General features: G+C 37.3%; 1 protein-coding gene across 3 annotated transcripts in view; it reads left to right on the top strand.

Moving 5' to 3' along the window:
• The window catches only part of UNC13C (unc-13 homolog C), an 860,874-nt gene that overhangs the window by 760,342 nt on the left and 74,092 nt on the right, over window positions 1–26,440 (top strand). For all 3 annotated transcript variants that reach the window (XM_055537914.1, XM_055537913.1, XM_055537912.1), the window contains 4 exons: window positions 2,411–2,499; window positions 17,305–17,454; window positions 22,949–23,072; window positions 24,862–24,918. In XM_055537914.1, the coding sequence (XP_055393889.1) occupies window positions 2,411–2,499; window positions 17,305–17,454; window positions 22,949–23,072; window positions 24,862–24,918 (420 nt within the window). The remainder of the gene's footprint in view (window positions 1–2,410; window positions 2,500–17,304; window positions 17,455–22,948; window positions 23,073–24,861; window positions 24,919–26,440) is intronic.

Genomic DNA, 26,440 nt, shown 5'->3' with positions numbered 1-26,440 from the left:
TTTTTTTCCCCTGTTCATATGACAGAGGCATTCTGACTTCACCCACTTAAAAACTCATGCTTCTCTCAGGAAATGAAAACTGTCAGCCAATGTTTAAATTGCTATAGTTTGACAGTTTCAGATTTTCAAGTAATAACCAATTATTTTATAGGAAATTTCCATTCCCAAAATACCTAAAATAGACTAAAATGATTCATAGGAAAATAGGATAATTTCACCCAACCGAGCTATTTAACCATTTTTGTATGACTTTAAAGTCATTATATTAACAGGTGAATAAGGTAACTCAATGTGTATATCAAACTAATATGGGAACAAAATATACACTTTAAATAAGAAGCAGCCCAGTTTCCTGAAGAAAACCATGCTGTTGGAGGTGGCAGTCCTGTGGGGAAGGGCAGAACAACCACCTATCCCCTCAGCAAGATTTACCAAGGAGTGGGGGACCTGGAGAAAATTCTTTGGGAGGTCGTCTCTCATTTTCTGTTCGTGAACATTTTTATCCAAGTGAAGTTGGGTTAAAACTGATATTAGGATAATAGCAAAAACATGTGATTCAAAAAAGTAATCAGCTTTCATGGTTCCTAGGATTGAGGTGAACAATCCACATATGTTTTCTTGGTTAAGGGTTGGGAGATACAGTTTATTACACTAATTGTGTTTAAATGCATATCAATATCAGAGATAAAAATAGGCAATATCTATTTTTTTTATGAATTACTGCCTTGCTACTGGTTATAGCTCAATGTAACTCTCAAAGTATGAGGCTTAGGGTTATTGTAAGTTTCCAACTTCTAGAGAAATCTATATGTGTTAAGCTTGCTCATGCATGTGCGGATAATCTCTAATGACGGCGGCAGAAAATGATATAGACCAGAAGAACAGCATTGACTCTGATAAAGGGGCAGAAACTAACTAATGCTAAAATCACCTAAATTTGAGTGAAAATTGACATTAAGGATTGGTTTGATATAACCAGTAAAGTGTCAGATGTTAAATGGGATTTTTGGTTTCTATTCTGTTTTTAGTTATGTCAGTATAACATAGAGCAATGCAGCTGGTGAGGTGTATAGATAATACTTTTTCCTAATAGTTTTTTAGTTTTAGAAAAGTTTCTTGGAGGATTGTAGGATTTATGATCGTGTATTCTATTAGGGACAATTTTTGATGCTGGGTTAGCTTCCAGGAGTTTAAATTGATTTGTGTTATACATGTATTTGGTGTTCTTAGGTTCTCTTATTTATAGTTAAGTCCTTCTTTCATTTGCTCTACTCCCCAAGGTTGTCTTTATCCTAAGCCCCTCTCTTCAATAATAGACCAACTTGAGCAAGAACTATAGGTACTAATGATAGGAAACTGAATTTCTGAAGACTCAAATGAAGATTGGTTTAAATTTCAGAAAATATTCTAGGTTTCCCTTTACATGAATTTCTATCCGCTAGATACAATACATCTGTTATATGTCATCCTATTTTGACAACTAGCTTGCAAAAATATAATTAACAAAGGATACAATTTTCTAAAATGCTGGTAAAGTTTGTGTTCATCCATCACTTTAATTACAAAAAATTCTGCCACATTAACAGTTTGGTGTTTTATTTGTTTGTATTTACTTATAGTGTAAGTTATTTTCTAATATTGATTAATATTATTTTAGAACTGAAACCAGATAAAAAGAATTTGGCTTTTACATTGTAAGAATAAGCATAATATGTCATCTTGATTTAATTATTTTACTCTCCCCCCACACAAAATAAAAACTTAAAAATATATATATATAATAAAATGATAAACTTAAATCTTGAACTCCGAGTTAAAAATTGGCATCTAGGAAGAAAAGTTAGGCCTATCACCTATACAGAAACACAGTGGAGCAATAGGATAATTGTTCATCTATTACTTTTAATTCTATACTTGAAAAAATATGAAAACTCCTTCAACTAAGGCACAACATAATGTGCAAAAATTAATTTTTAGCAATTTAAAAAATTTTCAATGGTTCTATTTATTTACAGGGATATTACAGATGAAAATGTTTTCAAGCAACACACATGTTCAACTAACATATGACCAGTTTTCTAAGTCATGAAATTACCATGTTCTGTAATATAGTTTGTCATGCCTTGCATCCCACTGCTATAACCAACATAGGCTTTGCCCTATAGCTGTTTTTTGTATGCATGCTATGCATTTTAATCATTTTTTTCCATAGTAAAAACTTTTAATTTTATTAGAATTTTCTAAATTTTGCATTTTATTTCAAAGATTAAAGAAGGAAAGAAAAAAGGATATGTATGCCATATTTGTTTGAAGTTTACCTTATAATAAGCAAAATGCTTCATGCTTCTAAGAAATAAAAGCTATGCTTTCTCAGAACTCCAAAGTAATATTGTTTATGATCTCTTTGCAGTTAGACCCTGAAGCTAGTACTGTTCTAAAAGAACTTCAGGTTAAACTCAGTGGGGTTCTGGATGAGCTCAGTGTCACTTATGGTGAAAGGTAAGTGGACCAAGTAATTACTATGCAAATGTATTATAATCATGTCTTCAGTGCTGTCTCTCTCCTCTGACTGTCTAAATCTATTTAACTTGAAGACTCAATTTAAGCATCACCACCTCTGGTAGGTTGGCCTCCTCATGCAAAGAGTTGACTCATTGGAAAAGACTATGATGCTGGGAGGGATTGGGGGCAGGAGGAGAAAGGGATGACAGAGGATGAGATGCCTGGATGGCATCACCGACTTGATGAACGTGAGTTTGAGTGCACTCCGGGAGTTGGTGATGGACAGGGAGGCCTGGCACGCTGCAATTCATGGGGTCGCAAAGAGTCGGAAACGACTGAGCGACTGAACTGAACTGAACCAAACCTCTGGAAAATCTTCCATGACCCTGCAATTTTATAGTGATGGCTTGCTGTTTGCTCCCCAGAACTCTGAGTATCCTGCAGTTGAGGAGCACTGACAACACTACACTCTAAGTTCTGGTCCACTTGCCTGTTTTCCTCTCATTACTGTATGTTTCTTAAGGGCAGAAATGACATTTCATTCCTCTTTGAGATTCTGGTTTGTAGACCTTAGCAATTGGCTGTTGAAGGAATAGAGGAAGGAAGAAAGGCAGGGAGAAAATCTTTACATGCATGATAGGGATGAGTTGTATCCATGCCATACATATCAGTGTGGTTCCAAAGAACTGAACTATTAACCCCATAACTGAATTAAGACAGCCTGCTATGTTTTAGGCTTTAGAAATGTTAATGCAATTAGCTCATGGGAAACTACTAACACATCTATGTTATGTCTTTTTTTTTTCCCATTAATTAACTTTGCTTATTAATAGTGTGGTTCTAAAGAATGAGAAGTTCATTCTAGATAAACTTCATTTTGGTCTTATAGGAAAAAGCCATCATCTCATCAGCAAATGTTAAAATAGGAAATTAATCACTTATCAATAATATCATTTGCAATATTTTCTCCCAATCAGTAAGTTGTGTTTTCATTTTGTTGATGGTTTCTTTTGCTGGGCAGAAGCTTTTAAGTTTAATTAGGTCTCATTTGTTTATTTTTGCTTTTATTTCCTTTACTTCAGGAGACAGATCCAAAAAATACCACTGTGATAGTGTTCTTCCCTTCCTTTCCTCTAGGAGATTTATGTATAGTACCCTGTTTTGGGGTCTTTAATCCATTTTGAGTTTATTTTTGTATATGGTGTTAGAGAATGTTCTAATTTCATTCTTTTGCATGTAGCTGTCCAGTTTTCCCAGCATGATCTATTGAAGAGACTGTCTTTTTTCAATTGTATATTCTTGCCTCATTTGTCAGAGATTAATTGACCATAAGTGCATGAGTTTATCACTGGGCTTTCTGTCCTATTCCACTGACCTCTGTGTCTGTTTTCATGCCAGTACCATACTGTTTTGATTACTGTAGTATTTTAATATAGTCTGTAGCATAGTCAAAAGTTAGGGAGCATGGTTCCTCCAGCTCTGTTCTTCTTTCTTAAGATACTTTGGCTATTTGAGGTCTTTTGTGTTCCCATACAAATTTTAATTTTTCTTCGTTTCAGTAGTGTGAAAAATGCCATTGTTAATTTGATAGGGATTGCATTGAATCTTTAGATTGCCTTAGGTAGTATAGTTACTTGAACAATGCTGATTCTTCCAATCTAAGAATATAGTATATCTTTCCATCTATTTGTGTGATTTTCAATTTTATTTCATCAGTATCTTATAGTTTTTGAAGTATAGATCTTTTGCCTTCTTAAGTAGGTTTATTCTTTGGCTGGTTTGTTTGTTTTCTTGGATATAATGGTAAATCAAACACATCTTTTAAGAAGTTCATTAATTTCATACAGAATTTGCTTTAAGTATTAGTTCAATAAATACTGACTTATTATTTTAACCTATGACTTCAGTTCTCAAATAAGATTGAAATTTATTCTTAAGGAGAGGGCTAGCTATCTCTTTGGAGTCTGCTGCTGCTGCTAAGTCACTTCAGTCATGTCCAACTCTGTGTGATCCCATAGATGGCAGCCCACCAGGCTCCACCGTCTCTGAGATTCTCCAGGCAAGAACACTGGAGTGGGTTGCCATTTCCTTCTCCAATGCATGAGAGTGAAGTCGTTCAGTCGGAGTCTAGTCGTGACTTATTTGTGTATTTTGCAAAGACACATACTTAACAGACATCTACTGATTAGTTTTGCCACTCTTAAATCAGAAAGACTAAAAAGAAAAAAACACTAAGTATCATACTTTTTCTCAAATGTAGGAACGGAGCAAAGGAAAGTCCTATGCTTGGACTCCTCTTCAGTATCAGAGGTGTGTTCATCATCTTCATGGAAAGCCCCTTCACAGTTTAGATGCTGAGCCAGATGCAGTCTTGATGTATTGAGCTTTTAGGCTTCCCTTATAAAAAGAATAATTATCATATTCTGTTGCCATGGATTTATTTTCCACACCACCTACCAAGTCTGTATCTCACACTCAGGGTAGGTGAGAAGTCCATAAGGATCAGTCTGATCATGCAGTAGAGTCAAACTGGATAATTTCAGTCTGAATCCACCTTTCTTTTAGTGTAAATTAGTGGTTGCGAGTTTTTAAATTAAGTGCATAATTAATTGCCCCAAATCTATTTCATCTGCTCTTATTAAAACCCACAATTAAATTATTCTACTCTATGTAGCTGGCAGGATGATTTTTTCAGGAAAGCCAGGCCAAAGCCAAACCAAACATCTGAAGCCTGGGTCTCTGGGTTATAATACATGCATAGGAAACCCACCTGGGAACTGAGACTAAGTGAGATAAAACCTCAGTGATATCTTAATGATGTTCTTAATGTTTTCTAAACCTTTGCCACTCAGGTTTATGTTTACGCACATATTTTGCAGTTTAGTTCTTTGGTTTATTATACTTCTTTTAATCTTTGGTACCAGTGGCCAGCTGGATTAAATAAATTTTAAAAATCATGAACATTTCACAGGAATTCTGTGTGTGTTCTGTGGCTTCTCAAGTACTCATGAATGAAGGAATGAATGAATGAAATTACTCAGTCATGTCCGACTCTTTGCGACCCCATGGAGTGTAGCCCACCAGGCTCCTCTGTCCACGGGATTCTCCAGGCAAGAATACTGGAGTGGGTTGCCATTTCCTTCTCCAGGGGATCTTCCTGACCCTGGGATCGATAGAGTCTGTCATTATTTTCTGGTACTGTGTGTGTGTGTGTGTGTGTGTGTTCAGTTGCTTGAGTCGTGTCCAACTCTTTGGACTATAGCCTGCCAGGCTCTTCTGTCCATGGGATTCTCCAGGCAAGAATATTGGAGTGTGCCGGGGTCCAGCCCCAGCTGATCCAGGGTATTCAAAGGAGAGACGGCGTAGGCGAGGGTGAGGAAACAACTGCTTAATTAAACGTTAATTAAGGATATAAAGAGTAATAGAATAAGGATAGCTCAGTAGGAAAATTCAGTGGAGAAAAGAGGCTGAGTAGCTTGGTTTACGCGGGAGACCAATAAAACTTCAAGACAAGAAGTTTGCACCACTTACGTAGGCCGCAGGCGTCCTTCCGTTCTCCCGAAGGAGAGGAGACACTGAGGCCTCCCCGGTCGGATCTTAGAAGCCCAGGCATAATTAGCAAGCATGGCGGGTTCCGCGCTCCAGATGGAGACTCAGCCAGAATTTGAAAGAGAGAGTGACATGGGGAGACCGAGTTTCGGTGAACAAGGCCCGCACTTTATTTTCCAAAGTAGTTTTTATACCTTAAGTTATGCATAGAGGATAATGGGGGAAGGGGTGGAGTCATGCAAGGACAGCAGTTCCTGGTTCTAATCGAAGCCAGGCTTTCAAACTTATCATATGCAAAAGTTCAGGTGATTTACATCATCTTCTGGCCAGGAGGCCTGTTAACATTTTAAGAAACTTATTTTTCTCTAAAGGTAATTATTCCAAAGTCAGGCACCAGCCTCCAAAAAAGCATTGGACAAAGCTGCATTCCTACAGGGCAAAGGTGAGGTGGGCTCAATCAAGAAAAGAATTAACTCAAGGGTCCAAGCTTACAAACATTGAGGCTACTACTTACATTTCTATACACCCATTATATCAATCACTGCCAAGGAAACAGTAGGTAAGGAGTATGGAAACTTAGCAGCAAACATTGGCTCAATAAGTGAAAAACCCTTCACCAATACAATTTCTAATCAATCTTTTAACTACTCAAAGGAATCTGTGTTTAGACAGTTTAGAACATCTCCTGCCTCTCACAGTTGGGAGGCTCCGAACAATCACATGTGGCCGGAAAAATCTATTCAGGCAGGCTAGAGGATTTCCAAAGGAGTTTGTAGGTTGAAACACTGTCACACCCAGGAATTATTAACTGGAGCTGTAAGCTAACTTTTTTTCAGAGAGAGGTAGTGGGGAACAGCCCCCGTAAAGTCAGAGGTGTAGGTGAAAGCACAAAGCAGAAAGTAGGCAGACTCAGGTTTGGGGGGGTAGATGCTCGAGAATTTCCAGGGGGACTCCTAAGGCTCTATCCCGCCTTTGCGTATGCCTGGCCTCCTTCCTCATGACCTTTGTCATGGGTGGAGTTCCTCACGCTGGCTCCCGGCAGTGATAGAATTCCAGTTGAGCTATTCCAGATCCTGAAAGATGATGCTGTGGGAAGTGCTGCACTCAATATGCAATATGCAATATGCATTCAATATGCAATACGCCAGCTCCCAGCAGGAGTGGGTTGCCATGCTCTTCTCCAGGAGACCTTCTCAACCCGGGGTTTGAACCAGTGTCTTCTGCATCACAGGTGGATTCTTTACTGCTGAGCCACCTGAAGCGCTACTGATTAATAAAAACTTTTCAAGCAGAAAATAGATAGAAAAAAAGACTCTTTAGGTGACTTTACCAAAAGTTGATAGAGACAGAAGATTTTCAGGTCAGATGCCAGTGTTGATTCAGCCTGGATTAATGGTAGGGTAGAAGAGCATTTGGAGAAGGCAATGGCACCCCACTCCAGTACTCTTGCCTGGAAAATCCCATGGACGGAGGAGCCTGGTAGGCTGCAGTCCATGGGGTCACTGAGGGTCAGACACGACTGAGTGACTTCACTTTGACTTTTCACTTTCATGCATTGGAAAAGGAAATGGCAACCCACTCCAGTGTTCTTGCCTGGAGAATCCCAGTGATGGGGGAGCCTGGTGGGCTGCCGTCTATGGGGTCACACAGAGTCGGACACAACTGAAGTGAATTAGCAGCAGCAGAAGAGCATTCTCTCTTATTCTCTGGTAATCCTTCCTCCATATGCCTGATCCCACACACACAGCTGTCTTCTGGTGGGTGTTTACCATATGGGTCTGTTGTAGGAGCCTGTTTGTACATTTTTGGATCATGAGTATTATACCTTCTGCTCAGTCAAGCCTCCACCTCAATTCACTGATTTAAGAATCAGTTCTAAGAAAGTAGCTATTTCAAAGGTGCTTAATAATACACTCAGCTGAATCACTGATGACCTAGTGGTAAATCAACCAGGTCAAATGTTTTCCGACATGATTTGCCTTTCCTACATATTGCTCCAAGTACCTACTGCTACTTCTTGTTGCTGTTCAGTTGCTAAGTCATGTTCGACTCTTTGCAACCTCATGGCCTACAACACACCAGGCTCCTCTGTCCTCCACTATCTCCCAGAGTTTGCCCAGGTTCATGTCCATTGAATCAGTGATGCAATCTAACCATCTTATCTTCTGCCACCCCTTTCTCTATTTCCTTCCATTTTTCCCATCATCAGGGTCTTTTCCAATGAGTTGGCTTTTTGCATCAGGTGGCCAAAGTATTGAAGCTTCAGCATCAGTCCTTCCAATGAATATTCAGGGTTAATTTCCTTTAGGATCAACTGCTTGGATCTCCTTAAAGTCCAAGGGACTCTCAAGAGTCTTCTCCAGCACCACAATCTGAAAGCATTAATTCTTTGGTGTTCAGCCTACTTTTTCATCATGCACAATTACTGGAAAACCATAGCTTTGACCATGTGGACTTTTGTTGGCAAAGAAATGTCTCTGTTTTTTTATATGCTATCTAGGTCTGTCATAGCTTTTCTCCCAAGGAGCAAGTGCATTTTAATTTCATGGCTGCAGTCACTGTCCACAGTGATTTTGGAGCTAAGAAAAGAAAATCTATCACTGTTTCCACTTTTTCCCCATCTGTTTGCCATGAAGTGATGGGATCGGATGCCATGATATTCATTTCTTGAATGTTGATTTTTAAGCCAGCTTTTGCACTCTTCTCTTTCACCCTTATCAAGAGGCTCTTTAGTTCCTCTTTACTTTCTGCCATTAGAATGGTATCATCTGCATATCTGAGGTTGTTGATATTTCTCTTGACAATCTTGATTCCAGCTTGTGACTCTTTCAGCCCAGAATTTTGCATGATGTAGTCTGCATCTAAGTTAAATAAACAGGATGACAATATACAGTCTTGACATACTCCTTTACCAATTTTGAACCAGTCCATTGTTCCATTTCTGCTTCTAACTGTTGCTTCTTGACCTGTATACAGTACAGGTTATTACCTTATTATTATTACCTGGTAACTCCTTCTCACCATTCCCAAGATGTGATTAATTTACCCTCATTATCCTAACTGGCTTTTTTCTTGCCTGCTAGTGTGTGTATTATAATTACACTTATTGTTGAAGTTGAGAGTAACAGACAACACAGAGGACTACTGAATATGCTCAGAGTCTCCACTATTTAAATCTCTTACTATTTTCTGCTGTTTAGTTAGGAACCACCAAAGTTGGTGTAGGAGGATATAAAGAATGAGAACAATAGTACTACAGATTACACCTCACAGACTTAGTTAAATCTTTTTTTAATCTTTCTTGAGTGCCTGCCTATGTTGGGTTAAAGTGTATTTAATAAGTAACTTAATGTTTAATTGCATTTATTTGCTGCTGTTGTTGTTTAGTCAGTCATGTCCAACTCTTTGCCACCCCGTGGACTGCAGCACCCAGGATTGCTTGTTATTCACTATCTCCGGGAGTTTGCTCAAACTCATTACCAATGAATCAGTGATGCCAACCAATCATCTCATCCTCTGTCACCCACTTCTCCTCCTGCTTTCAGTCTTTCCCAGCAACAGTATCTTTCCCAATGAGTCAGTTCTTTGCATCAGGTGGCCAGAGTATTGGAGTTTCAGCTTCAGCATCATTCCAGTGAATATTCAGGACTGATTTCCTTTAGGATGATATGGTTGGATCTCCTTGCAGTCCAAGGGACTCTCAAGAGTCTTCTCCAAAACCACAGCTCAAAAGCATCAATTTTTTAGCACTCAGCCTTTTCTTTATGGTCTAATTCTTATATCCATAAATGATTACTGGAAAAACCATAGCTTTGACTATACAGACCTTTGTTGGCAAAGTGATGTCTCTGCTTTTTAATGCACTGTCCAGGTTTTTCATAGCTTTTCTTCCAAGGAGCAAATGTCTTTTAATTTCATGGCTGCAGTCACCATCCACAGATATTTTGGAGCCCAAGAAAATAGTCTGTCACTGTTTCCATTTTTACCCATCTATTTGCCATGAAGTGATAGGACTGGATGCCATGATCTTCAATTGTTGAATGTTGAGCTTTAAGCCAGATTTTTCACTCTCCTCTTTCACCTTTATCAAGAGGCTCTTTAGTTCCTCTTAGCTTTCTGCCATTAGAGTGGTTTCATCTGCATATCTGAAGTGATTGATATTTCTCCCAGCAAACTTGATCCCAGCCTGTGTTTCACCCAGACCAGCATTTTGTATGATATACTCTGCATCTTATTTAAATAAGCAGGGTGACAATATACAGCCCTGACGTACTCCTTTCCCAGTTTTGAAACAGTCCATTGTTCCATGTCTGGTTCTAATTGTGGCTTTTTGACCTGTATACCGGTTTCTCAGGAGGCAGGTAGGGTAGTGTGGTATTCCCATCTCCTTATGAATTTTCCAGTTTGTTGTGATCCACACAGTCAAAGGTTTTAGTACTGTCAATGAAGCAGATGTTTTTCTGGAATTCCCTTCCTTTTCCTGTGATCCAACAGATATTGCCAATTTTATCTTTTGTTCCTTTGCCTTTTCTAAATCCAGCTTTTACATCTAGAAGTTCTTGGTTCATGTACTGTTGAAGCCTAGGTTGAATGATTTTGAGCATAACCTTGCTAGCATGTAAAATGACTGCAATTGTACAGTAGTTGAATGCTCTTTGGCATTGTCTTTCTTTGGGATTAGAATGAAAACTGACCTTTTCCAGTCCTGTAGCCATTGCTGAGTTTCCAAATCTGTTGGCATATTGAGTGCAGTGCTTTAACAGCATCATCTTTTAGGATTTGAAATAGCTCAGCTGGAATTCCATCACCTCCACTAGCTTTGTTTGTAGTAATGCTTCCTAGGCCCACTTGTCTTCACTCTCCAGGATGTCTGGCTCTAGATGAGTGATCATACCATCATGGTTATCCGGATCATTCAGACCTTTATTGTATAATTCTTCTGTGTATTCTTGCCACCTCTTCTTATTTACTTTTAACTATCAGTATAATATTATTTACTTACATAGATTATGCAAGGAGAAATATTTCTTGTTACTCATATTAACATTTTTGCTTCTATTGGTTAATAGATTAGTCCAGTGTAACACCTTGGGGTTGATTTTGCTTTTGTTGATATTAAGATAAAGTATTTGTTGAGCTTGAATGCTTTTATAAAAAAATTTATTATAGTTGCTTTACAATGTTGTGTTAATTTATGCCAAACAGCAAAGTGAATCAGCTGTAAGCATACATATATCCCTTCCTTTTTGGATTTCCTTCCCATTGAGGTTACCACAGAGCATCGAGTAGAGTCCCCTATGCTATACAGTAGGTTCTCATTAGTTATCTATTTTATACATGGTATTGTGTATATGTCAATTTCAATCTCCCAATTCCTCCCAGCCCCTCCATGCCACCTATGTTTGTTATCTAGGTCTATGTCTCTATTTCTGCTTTGCAAGTAGGTTCATCAGTACCCTTTTTATAGATCCCACATATATGCATTACTATAAAATTTTCCTTTTCTCCTTCTGACTTCGCTCTGTATGGCAGTCTCTAGCTCCATCCATGTCTCTACAAATGACACAATTCCATTTCTTTTATGGCTATTATATATATATATATATATATATATATATATATGCACACCACATCTTCTTCATCCATTCTTCTGTTGATGGAAACTTAGCTTGCTTTCATGTCCTGGCTATTGTAGTACTGCAGTGAACATTGGCATGCATATATCTTTTGAAATTATGGTTTTCTTTGGGTATATGCCCAGGAGTGGGATTGCTGGGTCATATAGTGTTCTATTTTCAGTTTTTTGAGGAACCTCCATACTGTTCTCCATAATGGTTGTATCAGTTTACATTCCCACCAACAGTTTAGAAGGGTTCCCCTTTCTCCACACCCTCTCCAGCATTTATTGTTTGTAAATTTTTTTGATGGCCATTCTGACCAGTGTGAGATGATAGTTTTGATTTGCACTGGTCTGATAATTAGTGATGCTGAGCATCTTTTCATATGCCTGTGGTCCATCTGTATGCTTTCTTTGGAGAAATGTCTGTTTAGGTCGTCTACCCATTTTTTGATGGTGTTCTTTGTTTTTATATTGAGCTGCAAGAGTTGTTTGTGTATTTTGTAGATTAATCCCTTGTCAGTTGCTTCATATATTTTCTCCCCTTCTGAGGGTGTCTTTTTGTCTTGTTTATGGTTTTCTTTGCTGTGCAAAGGCTTTTAAGTTTACTTAGGAGCCATTTGTTTATTTTTGTTTTTATTTTCATTACTCTAGGAAGTGGGTCAAAAAAGATTTTTCTGTGATTTATGTCAAAAAGTATTCTGCCTATGTTTTCCTGTTAGAGACTTATAGTGTCTGGCTTTACATGTAGGTCTTTAATGCACTTGAGGTTATTTTTGTGTATGGTGTTAGGGAGTGTTCTAATTTCATTCTTTTAGCTTTAGCTGTCCAGTTTTCCCAGTACCACTTATTGAAGAGACTGACTTTTCTCCATTTTATTCTTGCTTCCTTTGTCATAGATTAGGTGACCATAGGTGGGAGGGTTTATCTCTGGGCTTTCTGTCCTGTTCCATTGATCTGTATTTCTGTGTGTGTGTGCGCGCACGCGCGTGCAGTACCATACTGTCTTGATTACTGTAGCTTTGTAGTACAGTCTGAAATCAGGGAGCCTGGTTTCTCCAACTCCATTTTTCTTTCTCATGATTGCTTTTGGCTATTTGGGTTCTTTTGTGTTTCCATACAAATTGTAAACTTTTTGTTCTAATTCTGTGAAAAATGCTATTGGTAACTTGATAGAGATTGCTTTGAATCTGTAGATTGCTTTGGATAATATAGTTGTTTTCACAATATTGATTCTTCTGATCCAAGAATATGATATATCTCTCCATCTGTTTGTGTGGTCTTTCTTTCTTTCATCAGTATCTTATAGTTTTCTGAGTACCGATCTTTTGCCTCCTTAGGTAGGTTTATTCCTAGGTATTTTGTTGTTGTTGTTGTTGTTGTTGTTTCGATGGTAAATTGGATTGTTTCCTTATTTTCTCTCCCTGATCTTTTTTGCTAGTGTATAGGAATGCATGAGATTTCTGTGTTTTAATTTTGTATCATACAACTTCATCAAATTCATTGATTAGTACCAGCAGATTTCTGGTGGCCTCTTTAGGATTCATTATGTATAGTATTATGTCATGTGCAAACAGTGACAGTTTTACTTCTCTTTCAATTTGGATTCTTTTTCTTCTCTGATTGCCATGGCTAGGACTTCCAAAATTATGTTGAATAATAGCAGCAAGAATGGACATCTTTGTCTTATGCCTGATCTTAGAGGAAATGCTTTCAGTTTTTCACCATTGGGCATATTGTTATTAATAGCTGTGGCTTTGTCAAATATGGCCTTTATTAATTAAGGTAAGTTCCATCTATGCCTACTTTCTGAAGAGCTTTTTAATTGTAAATGGGTGTTGAATTTTGTCAAAAGCTTTTCCTGCACCTATTGAGATGATCATAGAGTTTTTATTCCTCTGTTGGTTAGTGTGGTGTATTACACTGATTGGCTTGTGTATGTTGCAGAATCCTTGCATCCCTGGGATAAATCCCACTTGATTATGGTGTACGTTACGTTTATATATTGTTGGATTCTGTTTGCTAGTACTTTGTTGGGGATTTTTGCTTCTGTGTTCATCAGTGATACTGGTCTGTAATTTTTGTGGATGTGTGATATCTTTGTCTGGTTTTGGTATCAGGGTGATGGTGGCCTTATAGAATGAGCTTGGGAGTGTTCCTCCCTCAAAAGTTTTTTTTTTTTTGGAAGAGTTTGAGAAGGATGGTTGTTAGCTCTTCTCTAAATGTTTGATAAAGTTTACCTGTGAAGCTATCTGTTCTTGAACTTTGGTTTGCTGGAAGATTTTTAATCAGTTTCAATTTCATTACTGGTGATTGGTCTGTTCACCTTTTCTATTTCTTCCTGGTTCAGCCTTGGAAGGCTGTGCCTTTCTAAAAATCTGTCCATTTCTTCATTTTATTGGCATACAATTGCTTGTAATAGTCTTACTATCCTCTGTATTTCTATGGTATCAATTTGTAATTTCTCCTTTTTCATTTCTATTGGGTTAGCCAAAATATTTGTTTGGGTTTTTTCTGTAAGATGTAATGGAAAAACTGGAACAAACTTCTTGGCCAGCCCAATAATTTTATCGATTTGAGGCCTCTTCCTTTTTTTTGATGAGTCTGGCTAAGGCCTTATCAGTTTTGTTTATCAAAGAACCAGCTTTTAGTTTTATTGATCTTTGCTTTTGTTTTCATTTCTATTTTACTTCTGTTCTAAATTTTATGAATTTTTTCCTTCTGCTAACTTAGCATTTTGCTGCTTGTTCTTTCTCTAGTTGCTTTAGGTGTAAGGTTAGGTTGTTTGAGATTTTTCTCATTTCTTAAGGTAGGATTATATTGCTATAAATTTCCCTCTTAGAAAAGCATTTGCTGCATCCCATAGGTTTTGAGTCACCATGTGCTCATTATCATTTGTTTCTATGTATCTTTTGATTTCCTCAGTGATCTCTTGGTTATTTAGTAGCATATTAGTTAGCCTCCATGTGTTTGTACTTTTTAGAGTTGTTTTTTTTTTTTTCTTGTAATTGATGTCTAATCTCATAGCATTGTGGTTGGAAAAGATGCTTGTTATGACTTCAAATTTCTTACATTTATCAAGACTTGATTTGTGACTCAAGATGTGATGTATCCTGGAGAATGTTCTGTGTACACTTGAGAATAAAGTGTATTCTGCTGCTTTCAGGTGGAGTGTCCTATATATTTCAGTTGAGTCTGTCTGACCTAGTGTGTCATTTAAAGCTTGTGTTTACTTATTAATTTTCTCTCTGGATGATCTGTCCATTGGTAAAGTGGGGTGTTAAATTTCCCCACTGTTAGTGGTTTGCTGTTGAGTCCCCCTTTTATGGCTGTTAGCATTTCCTTTAATGTATTGAGGTGCTCCTATGTTACATAAATATTTATCATTGTTATATCTCCTCCTTGGATTGATCCCTTGACCACTATGTAGTGTCCTTCCTTGTCCCTTATAACAGTCTTTATTTTAAGATCTATTTTGTCTGATATAAGTATTACTACTCTGCTTTCTTTTTATTTCCATTTGTATGAAATATCTTTTTCCAAGCCCTCACTTTCAGTCTTGATGTGTCTCTAGGTCTGAAGTGGATCTCTTATAGACAGCATTTATATATAGGTATTTTTTTTAACCCATCCAGCCAGTCTTTTGATTAGAACATTTAATCGATTTATATCAGGTAATTATTCATATGCATGCTTAGTCATGTCCAACTCTTTGCAACCGCATGGACTGCAGCCTGCCAGGCTCCTCTGTCCATGGGGATTCTCTAGGCAAGTAGAATGGAGCGGGTTGCCGTGCCCTCCTCCCAGGGGATCTTCCCAACCCACTGATTGAACTCAGGTCTCCTGTATTGCAGACAGATTCTTTACTGTCTGAGCCACCAAGGACGCCCTATATATATGTTCCTATTACCATTTTCTTAATTGTTTTGGGTCTGTTTTTGTAGGTCTTTTTCTTCTCTTATGTTTCCCACCTAGAGAAGTTCCTTCAATATTTGTTGTAAGGCTGTTTTGGTGGTATTGCATTCTTTTAAGCTCTTGCTTCTCTTTAAAGCTTCTAATTTCTCCATCGAATCTGAATGAGATACTTGCTGGGTAGAGTAATCTAGGTTGTAGGTTTTTCCCTTTCATCTTCTTCAAATATATTCTGCCACTCCCTAAGGCCTGCAGAGTTTCTGCTGAAAAATCAGTTGATAACCTTATGGGGGTTCGCTTGTATGTTATTTTTTGCTTTTAATTTGCTGCTTTTAATATTTTTCCTTTGAATATAATTTTTGTTAGTTTGATTAGTATGTGTCTTGGCATATTTCTCCTTGAGTTTGAGACTCTCTATGCTTCCTGTACTTAGTGGCTGCTTTTAAGCTAACTAAGGTGTTTGTTTACTCTTTTGATAAGGTTTCTAAAAAGCTATACCTTTTTAGATTAACATTTAAAAATACATTAAAAGTTATAACTTTTTGGTAATTTTTAAAGTTGAACTAACATTTTTTTCTTGGACAACCAGCTATCACCAGCCTTGTTAGGCTTGTCACCTCTACTTATATGTTTTTTATTTTGCTACAAAGATGAGTTTGTCCTACAAACTGTTCATAAGGAGCTTTTCTGGTTTCAGGGTATATAACTTAAGTTCTCTTCGTTAAATGTTTAGTTAAATCATTATACAAAAGGTAAAAGGGGTAAACTTTGCTTTTTATTACTTTTAACGCTTCTTTCCTCATTCCTTTATAGTACTTTCTCTATAGAGCTAAAGGTTGTTTTAATTTTCTATCTCCTATACTTTAAATGTTAAGTAAATTATTAATTTGCTTGTGGTAGTAAAATTTAAGGATGATTTTGTCTAGTTTTCCTTCAAAGTGTTCATAGATTATGAAATATCCTAGGCGTAAACTAAGTGCTTTTATTTAAGCTATGCCTTGATTTATCCAAACCCACTTTCCAGTGTGCTTACCTTTACCACTTGTCTCCTCTCATACAGTTAGTGCTTGTTAATACTGGACTGAGCCTAGAAGTTGGCTTGCCAATATAGGGTTGCCAGATACCATATAGCATATGTCAAATTAAATTTGAACTCCATATAAAAATAGGCAATCTTTAGTATAAATATGCCCCAAATATTACATGGGGCATACTTACACTAAAAAAAAAAAAAATCACTATCTGAAATTAAAACTACCCAAGCATTCTGTGTTTTAATATGCTAAGCCAGGCTAGAGGTAGAGGCCAGACAATGGAAGAGGAGCAGCCAGTGAGGTTGGAGGAAAGCCAAGAAGGTGTTAGGTCCCAGAGGCTAACTGAAGGAGGAGTAACCAACTGTTAAAAATCAATAAGAAAATGTCATTTAAAACAATGCTTTGAGAAATTCACCTGTTACTGGAAGAGATGGGGACCAAATGATCCCCTACTCAAATTAATTCAACCCAAAAAAGCATCTTTCTTATCTTCTTTACATATAAGGGTTCCAAGTAAGTTTTCATTGCAACAAAAAACTTTGCAGCTGAACAATAAGTTTGAAAACTAATGAGCAAAGGAAATCATGCCATTGGAAACAAATCAAACTCCCTGGGGTGAATTTAACAGACACAGGGAAAGGAAACCATAATTATTTGCTTTATTCCATAATTTATATTCTTTATTTTCAGTTTCCAGCTTATCATTGAAGGGTGCATAAAACAAATGAGTTTCGAACTAAATCAAATGAGAGCAAATGGAAATACTGCATCTAATAAGAACAGTGCAGCAATGGATGCAGAGATTGTATTAAGGCCTCTCATGGACTTCTTGGACAAAACGTAAGTATTCTACTCAATTTTCTCTTTATTCACTGCCCTAAGTTCGCAAATATGCATTTGAGGGGGGGAAAATAGTTTTCCTCTATGTAGGACAGTTTTAAAGGGCTTCTACAGAAATAGATCAATTCATTTTAAAAAATCAAAACTCTTAATTCATTACTAGATGGGAAATAGAAGGAATGACTATGTACAGAAAAGGAAAAATGGAAAGGAAATAAGTATTGGTAACTAAGGAGGTTGTTATTCTGAGGCACCTCAGAGATTAGGATTTCCATGCTTCTCAGATAACATTTGGACATGGAGATAGAAGTGAGTCCAGAATATCCAAGTTCATGTTGGAAACCTGCTGAAGAAGATCATAGCACAAATATGACTAGAATCAATTCAGCCCAGAGACAAGTAGGTTGCTGCCTTGTCCCACCTTCAGCAACTATTTACTTAGTGTCCATTTGCATCAAACTCTATAATCTAGACACTGGACAGCGATGATGGAGAGTCAAAGGGCTTGACTCCATGGAGATTTCAATTCAGTAGTGATGGGAATGGGTGGGAAAGGAGGCTTCATGACCAACTAAGATAGTGTTCTTAACTAAAAAGGTTGGCTTATTTCCCTTTCTATTTGGTCCCTTCCTCTTAGAAGTTCTAATTCTGTAAGTTTGGAGTAGGCACCTATATTTTCAAATGTGTCCAAAATTGGAAACCATTGATCCAAAACAACAAGGGGTATGATTTCTTCAATGGTGATACTTGAAACCAGAACTGAAAGTAGAAAAGGAGAAAATAATTTTGAAAGCCTACCAAGGGACCAGCGTAATATCTACTACTTTACATATATTACCTCATTTAATATTGTTGTGACAAATTAATTAATACCAATGACAGCAAGATAAATAAGAAGGATACATTACCTTTTGTTGAAGATAAGAACAGCAAAGAAGGAATTAGTAAGAACCTTCTCTATATATTAATAACTTCTTCTTTAATTTCATTTCCCTTTGCTTATAACCTTACTGCATAAGTAAGGCTAATGTTCTTATCACTTTAATTTTAGTATTTGTTAGAAAAAGTCTTATTTTCTGTTTGCTATGAAGAAATGTATAGAAGAGAGGTGAATAGGTAATTAGGTAGCTTAGCGAGAAATAGGTAGGCAGGTGGTGTAGAAGAAAGGAGGGAGAGGAGAGGATGAAAGAGAAAAAGGCTTCTTCATATCTTTAGGTTCTTAATAGACACTTTTACTCGTATCACCTAATTTCCTAACAACCGCTTGAAATTTTTGTCATGACTCTTCTCTATGGATGAGACAACTGATTCACAGAAACGACCATTTAGTTGTGACTGTGATGGTGAGTGGAGAGCAGGCTAAAGCAATCCTGAGCCTCTTAAAACTCCTACGAGAATGCCTTCTGTTTAGAGATTTCCAGTCAGCAGTTTAGAGGTACATCATTTATCACGCAGAACTTTTTATTTTTGCATATGCTGTAACCAAGAGTTGGGAAACATACAGAAAGTTTTAAATTATCCTAGTACTGTTACCTACTAGGGCTTCCTAGGTGCTGTAGTGGTAAAGAATATGCCTGTCAATGCAGGAGACACAGGAGTTGCAGCTTTGATCCCTCAGTAGGGAAGATCCCCTGGAGAAGGAAATGGCAACCCACTCCAGTATTCTGCTACTTAAGGGACTCTGACTCCATTTCAGCATCCATAAAACAGAGCTAATACATAAACTACGTTGGCCCTTCTTTTCAATATATTTCAATTATTGTTTTAGTCAGTCTTAAAATAGTCTCTTCTATATCTAGTTATACTTTATTATATCATTATATGTAACTTCCTCACATTCTTAGTAGCAAGAGACTATAAAAATAGAAAAACATCAGTGAACTTTAAAAATCTGTACGATTTTAAAATTTGAGGAAGAGCTAGGCACGGAGAGCTTGGAAATTTGGGGGCTAATACAGAATGTATAACCATAAATCTACTTATTAGGGGACCTTTTAAAAGAGGGTTCAGGATGGGGAACACATGTATACCTGTGGCAGATTCATTTTGATATTTGGCAAATCTAATACAGTTATGTTAAGTTTAAAAATAAAATAAAATTAAAAAAAATAAAAAATAAAAAAAAAAAGGTCAGATATCAATTCTGTTCTCAAGGAACTAACAGTTTAGAAAGAAAAAAAGAAAAGTATAGCAGACAAATGCAATAAGGGATAATACAGTAGTCTCCTATTCGAATGATCAGCAGAAATATCATTTGTGTTAGGTCTTCTTTAAACGCAGATAGGATTTGGGTATATGAAAATGGGAGATGGGAATTCCAGGGGGAGGGAGAAACAGCTGGATACCTTTTTATAAAAATATGGTCAACTGTATGGCAAGATATCTCTCTTGTCAGCAAGTATATATAACATTTGAAAATTGGTTAATTGGTTTTGGGATCAGTCAAAATAGACAGTTCAGGTTCCAAAATGTATGTGTTCAGCTTACATTACCAAGTTGGTTAACTCTGACTAAATTAAGGAAGCAATTGCTAGATTTCCCCTCTATTTTTTGTTATTTAAAATGAATGATTAAGGCCAAAAGTCTTCAAGGTGGTTTTGAGATGATCCCCTTAAAAGTTGTGTTATATTATAAATGTACAGGCTCTCTTTGTGTAGCCTCCCTAAATATTATACAACACTGTATTTCTTTATGCTTCATTTTCCCCACCAAGACCTCACTACTCTATAAAACAAGCTATAAAGGCCATTTACAGCTAATAGAAATCCCATGCAGAGCTGCAAACATATCAACAATTTTATTCCTATTGGTTCAAGTCCAGTTTAAACAGAGTTAGATAGCATACCAAGTACATGAGCTGACCATAAAAACAAGATCAGTTTTTAAACTCAGACCTTTAGGAAATGGAAATGACACAGCTGTTGCAAAATTGGCAGATTTGTTGTTTCTCAAACCATCCAAAGAATTTCTCTGAGGATAGGTTCTGTTATTTTTTCATGACATATCATCTGGTTTCTACCCCGTGTCCATATAGTGAATATCCATCTACTAGCAAGCTAGAACTACCACCTTTGAACAATGGGTTCCAAACTTGGGCTACAGAGTTCCACAGCTATGCCTCAGGGCCCCCCAGCTCTCCCCTTCTTCCAGGGTAGGTCACTTTCATGTATTTTTATATACTAGGTTCTACACAAAGCAGTGTTAGGAGAGATACTTCTATGTGAAAATGAAAATCTCTTCCTTTGCTTGTCAAACATCAGTTCAGTTCAGTTCAGTCACTCAGTCGTGTCCGACTCTTTGCGACCCCATGAATCGCAGCACGCCAGGCCTCCCTGTCCATCACTGTCTCCAGGAGTTCACTCAGACTCACGTCCATCGAGTCGGTGATGCCATCCAGCCATCTCATCCTCTGTTGTCTCCTTCTCCTCCTGCCCCCAATCCCTCCCAGCATCAGTCTTTTCCAATGAGTCAACTCTTCGCATGAGGTGGCCAAAGTATTGGAGTTTCAGCTTTAGCATCATTCCTTCCAATGAACACCCAGGACTGATCTCCTTTAGAATGGACTGGTTGGATCTCCTTGCAGTCCAAGGGACTCTCAAGAGTCTTCTCCAACACCACAGTTCAAAAGCATCAATTCTTCAGTGCTCAGCTTTCTTCACCGTCCAACTTTCACATCCATACATGACAACTGGAAAAACCATAGCCTTGACTAGACAGACCTTTGTTGGCAAAGTAATGTCTCTGCTTTTGAATATGCTATCTAGGTTGGTCATAACTTTCCTTCCAAGGAGTAAGCGTCTTTTAATTTCATGGCTGCAGTCACCATCTTCAGTGATTTTGGAGCCCCAAAAAATAAAGTCTGACACTGTTTCCACTGTTTCCCCATCTATTTCCCATGAAGTGATGGGACCAGATGCCATGAGTTTAGTTTTCTGAATGTTGAGCTTTAAGCCAACTTTTTCACTCTCCTCTTTCACTCTCAAACATCACATGCCTTTAAATATTAACTCCTTAAGTGTTAGTATTAATTATATATTTAAATATTAAAAGTCAATTCTGTCTCTGTCAGATCCCAGTTTGTAATTTCTGCATACAGCCATTCAGAGTACTTAGCAGCACTATAGAAAGTTCATTAGGCTACCCTGAAATATATGATCCAACTTTGGCACTCTGTACAGCAGGCTTGATAAACTTTTATTAAAAGAGTCTCAGAGTTCAGTGTCAAGTTATGGAAGTTATGGTACTTTCCATAAATCTTTGTGCAGCACTGTGCCTTCAGATACTGCTGGGCCTTCATGCACAAGTGCATTTACCAAGGGTAGCATGGGGTGTTGGACAACCTACTGAATCTCAGCCCTCACTCACTAGCTTCACTTCCTTAGATGAGTCCCTCCAACCTCTCTGAGCTGGGGTTTGATTTCTGAAATGGATATACTAATCCCAGAAATATCTGCAGAAGAGGTTTCTAAACTAAAGTGTTATATAAATGCTCAATGACGTTACCATCATTATCTCACCATGAGAAGAATTGGTAAATACTTTAAGCCTATCACAGTTGGTGAATTGGGAATCTAGAAAATCTGAACTCAGAGAACAAATTTGTGTTTGTTGGGAATAAGTAAAGTCTAAGGATACAAACTTCCAGTAAGGTAAGTCCTGAGGATGTAATAGATAGCATATATATATATAGTATAGTATTTATAGGAAACCATACTGTATCATGGAGAAGGCAATGGCAATCCACTCCAGTACTCTTGCCTGGAGAATCCCAGGGACGAGGGAGCCTAGTGGGCTGCCGTCTCTGGGGTCGCACAGAGTTGGAAACGAATGAAGCGACTTAGCAGCAGCAGCAGCATACTGTATCATGTATTTGAAAATTGCTAAGGGTAGATGTTAAAAGTTCTTACTATAAGCCAAACAATATAACTCTGTGAGGTGATAGATGTTAGCTAAACTTACTGTAGTGATCATTTCACAATATGTACATTTATCAAATGATTGTCTTGTGCTCCTTAAACTTACATGATGTTATATATCAATATTTCAAGAAAATTGGAAAAAAAATAGTGGTAAATTTTGCTTTTGAGTGAATCATATGCAGGTTTTCCATGTCATTGTGCAGATCCAATGCCAGTTAGTGATGAAAATGTGTTTCTTTGGTATTTGGCCTGTACCATGAACATGGGGCATGTAACCCTGGAATGCAGGGAAAAAATCATGTACTTTGGGAGCCTTGATGTCAATTTGGGAAGCAATTTAAGGAAAGAAATACTCTGAATTCATTTTCTACAAAACAATGAATTATACAAAATATGATGAAACAGATTTTTTACATTATGTATTTTGTTTTCAGTAAATGAAATTTAGCATCTGAAAATTATAAAGGCCTATTCAGGTATCTGAATCTCAGCCCTGAAAAATGTGAATGTGTGATCAGTAAAATAAGGTGATACCTCAATGAGAAACTCCTAAGCAATTATGTATTTTATTTCAGATTAAGTCTCTCAGCAAAGATCTGTGAGAGAACAGTCCTGAAGCGAGTATTGAAAGAGTTGTGGAAGCTAGTTCTTAACAAAATAGAAAAACAAATTGTTCTCCCTCCTCTGACAGATCAAACAGTAAGTATTCAAACTCATGTTTGATTATACTTCCAATAACCCATCTAATTGGTTTTTGTTTCAATGAATGGTTTTGATCCAGATGAAATAGTAATTAAATTCATTTTGGGGGAAAAGGGTTTGATATACAATGGCTTAGCAAGGGTCCTTCCAGTGACATTTCCTTATATGAATCAGTTTTATTTTCCATTATGGCTTATTACAGGATGTTGAATATAGTTTCCCTGTCTTATACAACAGGACCTTGTTGTTTATCGATTCTATATATAGTAGTTTGTATCTGCTAGTCTCAAATTCTCAGTCCAACTCTCCACCACCCCCACTACAAATCATTTTTAAATAGTGGAAATAGTAGTCAAACTTCACACTTGCTTGATATTTCAAACTTTCTCTCTCTTAAAAAAAAATGTATCAAAGCCTAACTTATGGGGCTATCTCATCTACACAAATCATTTTTTATTTAATTTTATTATGAAACCTCACCCCAGAGGAACAGATATATGCTAGAATATGCTTGCAGTGTTTCTTCCTGCAATTTTACAGTTTAAGAAGATAAATCTAACCCTGCTATCTGGAATCTTTTTTTAACCTTTTGCTTTTATCAATCACCTTCGCACTTGGACATAAATATAGGTGATGTCTTTTAGTGGATTTGATGGACATGATTGTATCAGACACAGTGAAATAAAAAGGAACTAGAAAGATCAATGACAGCAAAGTCAGACAGTGATCAACTGCATATACCAGCTAACTTAGTTCACATATCCTGAGCCAAGCAAAGAAAGAAATAACCCTAACAAGCACTTGCTATGGTGACTGAGAAAGACAAGTTGATATAAATAATGAGTAATTATAAACTAATATATTGACACCATTAATCATGCACATTCAGTGAAATTTAGCCAGTGAAATTATATAGAAAATATTTTCTTGCAAATTGTTCCAAGGTGCAAAGATTCATATGTTTGTTGATTTACCACCAGACAATGAGTGTTAAATATAAATGACTTTGAGTTTTACTTCATGCCGTGAGTATGTGGTATAATCATAGCCTACACATATGGGTAGCCAAATCACACTTAGAAACATACACACTTATGTCTTATTCTCCTATAATACATAATGTATTTCTTTAACATCAGCTAGCTTTCACTTAATTGGCCAATAGGGGAGGCTGTCAGGGCAACCTGCAAGTTGGGTTGCTTTACTTACACACTTTATTTACATTCTAGGCTACTAATGAGTATCCTTGTAGTGCTTCCAGTGTTTATTCTGATGTTTTTTCAGGTTTCCCCAGGTCCTTGAGGTGCTAGGGAAAAACCTCTGGCTGAGGAAGGAGTTAAGAAGGCAGGGCTCTGACAGTTTGGATGGCATGTCAGGAGGACCAGCTCTACCTTCAGCTCTGGATCTTGAAATTTTGTGTAATTTATTTTAAGGGGTAGGGAGGGGAGGGAAGGAGTTGCCTCTGCTACAAATAAATAAATAAAAGGTAAGCTCACTGATGTAATCCACATTGTACACTAAACTGGCTGCCAGAGCAGTAACTCAGTGAAACTTCCAGAAGTGGGATGCTTGTGAGGACAGTTGTATTGCCAGATACAACCCTAGATATCTGCTAGGTATCCAGATCCAATTTGTAAAGTAGACCAATTTAGGCCATATAAAATAAAAGTCACAAGTCACAAACATAATCAGTAAAATAGAGAACACTGTCTATTGACTACATTTCGACTTTGTTACTGAAGATCTTACAAGTTGTCTCTCTCCTTTTCTGTGTGTGTGTTCCTAGGGACCCCAGATGATTTTCATCGCAGCTAAAGATCTGGGACAACTCTCCAAACTGAAGGTAATAAGAATATGTCTGTGAAAGGTAGTGTACTGACTACAGTTCTGTGAGAAACCAACCTCCTATTAGTAGTGATATCCAATACAGAAGGACTAAGGATGTGTGTCTGAGATCTCACAATCTGTTTTAAGAAATTAGAGTAAAATGGAGGGACTGAATTGTGCTTTCTTCTTCTCCCCACATCCTATATTTTTTTTTATTTTCCAATTCATAGGGAAGCTGGGAATTTTTGACTGTGTTGAAGCATTCAGGATTACTGTTTTGAAATAAATTAGCATATTTTCATTTTTATAGTGAATTGGCTTTGTATGAAGAAAGGCAAAGAGTGCTCCACAGAAACCCAGTAAAGTCTAGAGAACTCTTCAGGCAAGAAACCTAATGCAGGAAGATAAACTTATCAAAGCAGACATTGAGCTTGTCAAGATAATCAACCCCATTATAACAAGGATTTACTATATAAACAATCCTACCCTTTATTATTGCTTGAGAGTCACAGGACTTTGCAGTTGCTTAGGGAACCTCAGATTTTTTTTCCCTCTAGAGTAGAAATTTGACTGGTTAAAATACATATTGTTGTTCTGTAATGGACTTTTTGTACTTAGAACAATGTCCTGCAGTTTCATCAGTGTTGTCGCATATAACAAGAGTTCCTTCCTTTTAGAGGCTGAATAAGATTGTATTTGTAAGTACATACCACTTTTTATTATACATTCATTTATCCATGGACCACATATAGGCCAAACTTGTACCTGTAGTTGAAATATATGTTCTTGTTCTATTTCTACCTGTGAGAATATGGTGTAGCATGGGAGTAGGTTCCAGATACTGACCACGTTCTACCTCAGCTGCTTCCAAATATGTGACACTGGCCAAAGTACTGAACATGTCTAATTTTCAGATTTGCCATTTGTAAAGTCAAGACAGTGTTAACCCTTGGCTCATAGGATTGTTGTGATGATAATGTATTCATTATCTTTGCATGGTAACTGCAAAGAGTATGCCTCTTTCCACTCACAGAGGGCATTCTCTTGTCTCTTCCCCAGGCTGGCAGCTCAGGGTTACATATCATCAGGGCTGTTTTGTGTGTACACAACAGGGGAAAGATCATCCACGTGACTTCACATTTGCTTACTGAGTTGAAATAGATGCCCATTAATGGCAGTACCTTGTTATATCACCTACTTTGTCCCCTTCATCAGAAGAAAAGTTAAAAGCCAATAATCCATTTAAAAGACAGAACCATCACATGAGATTGTTTCTCACAAGTATTCAGTGCTGTTGGTGGTTCAGAGGGAAAGTAGAAGGTAGATGCCATTGTCAAACTATTGTTTTGGATCTTGGATCTCTATCATTTTCTTGATCCCTCTTATTACCTCCCTGAGATTTCTATCCCCTCTTTTGAAAAATGGATTTATACAGCATTTAACTTTCTCATAGAAAACCTGGAAAAGTGAAACATCACAGTCCCTTATTACAAAAGAAATGGCCTTGGCAGTGTGTGTAGATCTGTGTGACATCAGGA

This window comes from Bubalus kerabau, chromosome 10 (genome assembly GCF_029407905.1).
Source record: "Bubalus kerabau isolate K-KA32 ecotype Philippines breed swamp buffalo chromosome 10, PCC_UOA_SB_1v2, whole genome shotgun sequence".
NCBI lineage: Eukaryota > Metazoa > Chordata > Mammalia > Artiodactyla > Bovidae > Bubalus > Bubalus kerabau.
This window is presented reverse-complemented; position numbering and strand designations above follow the sequence as displayed.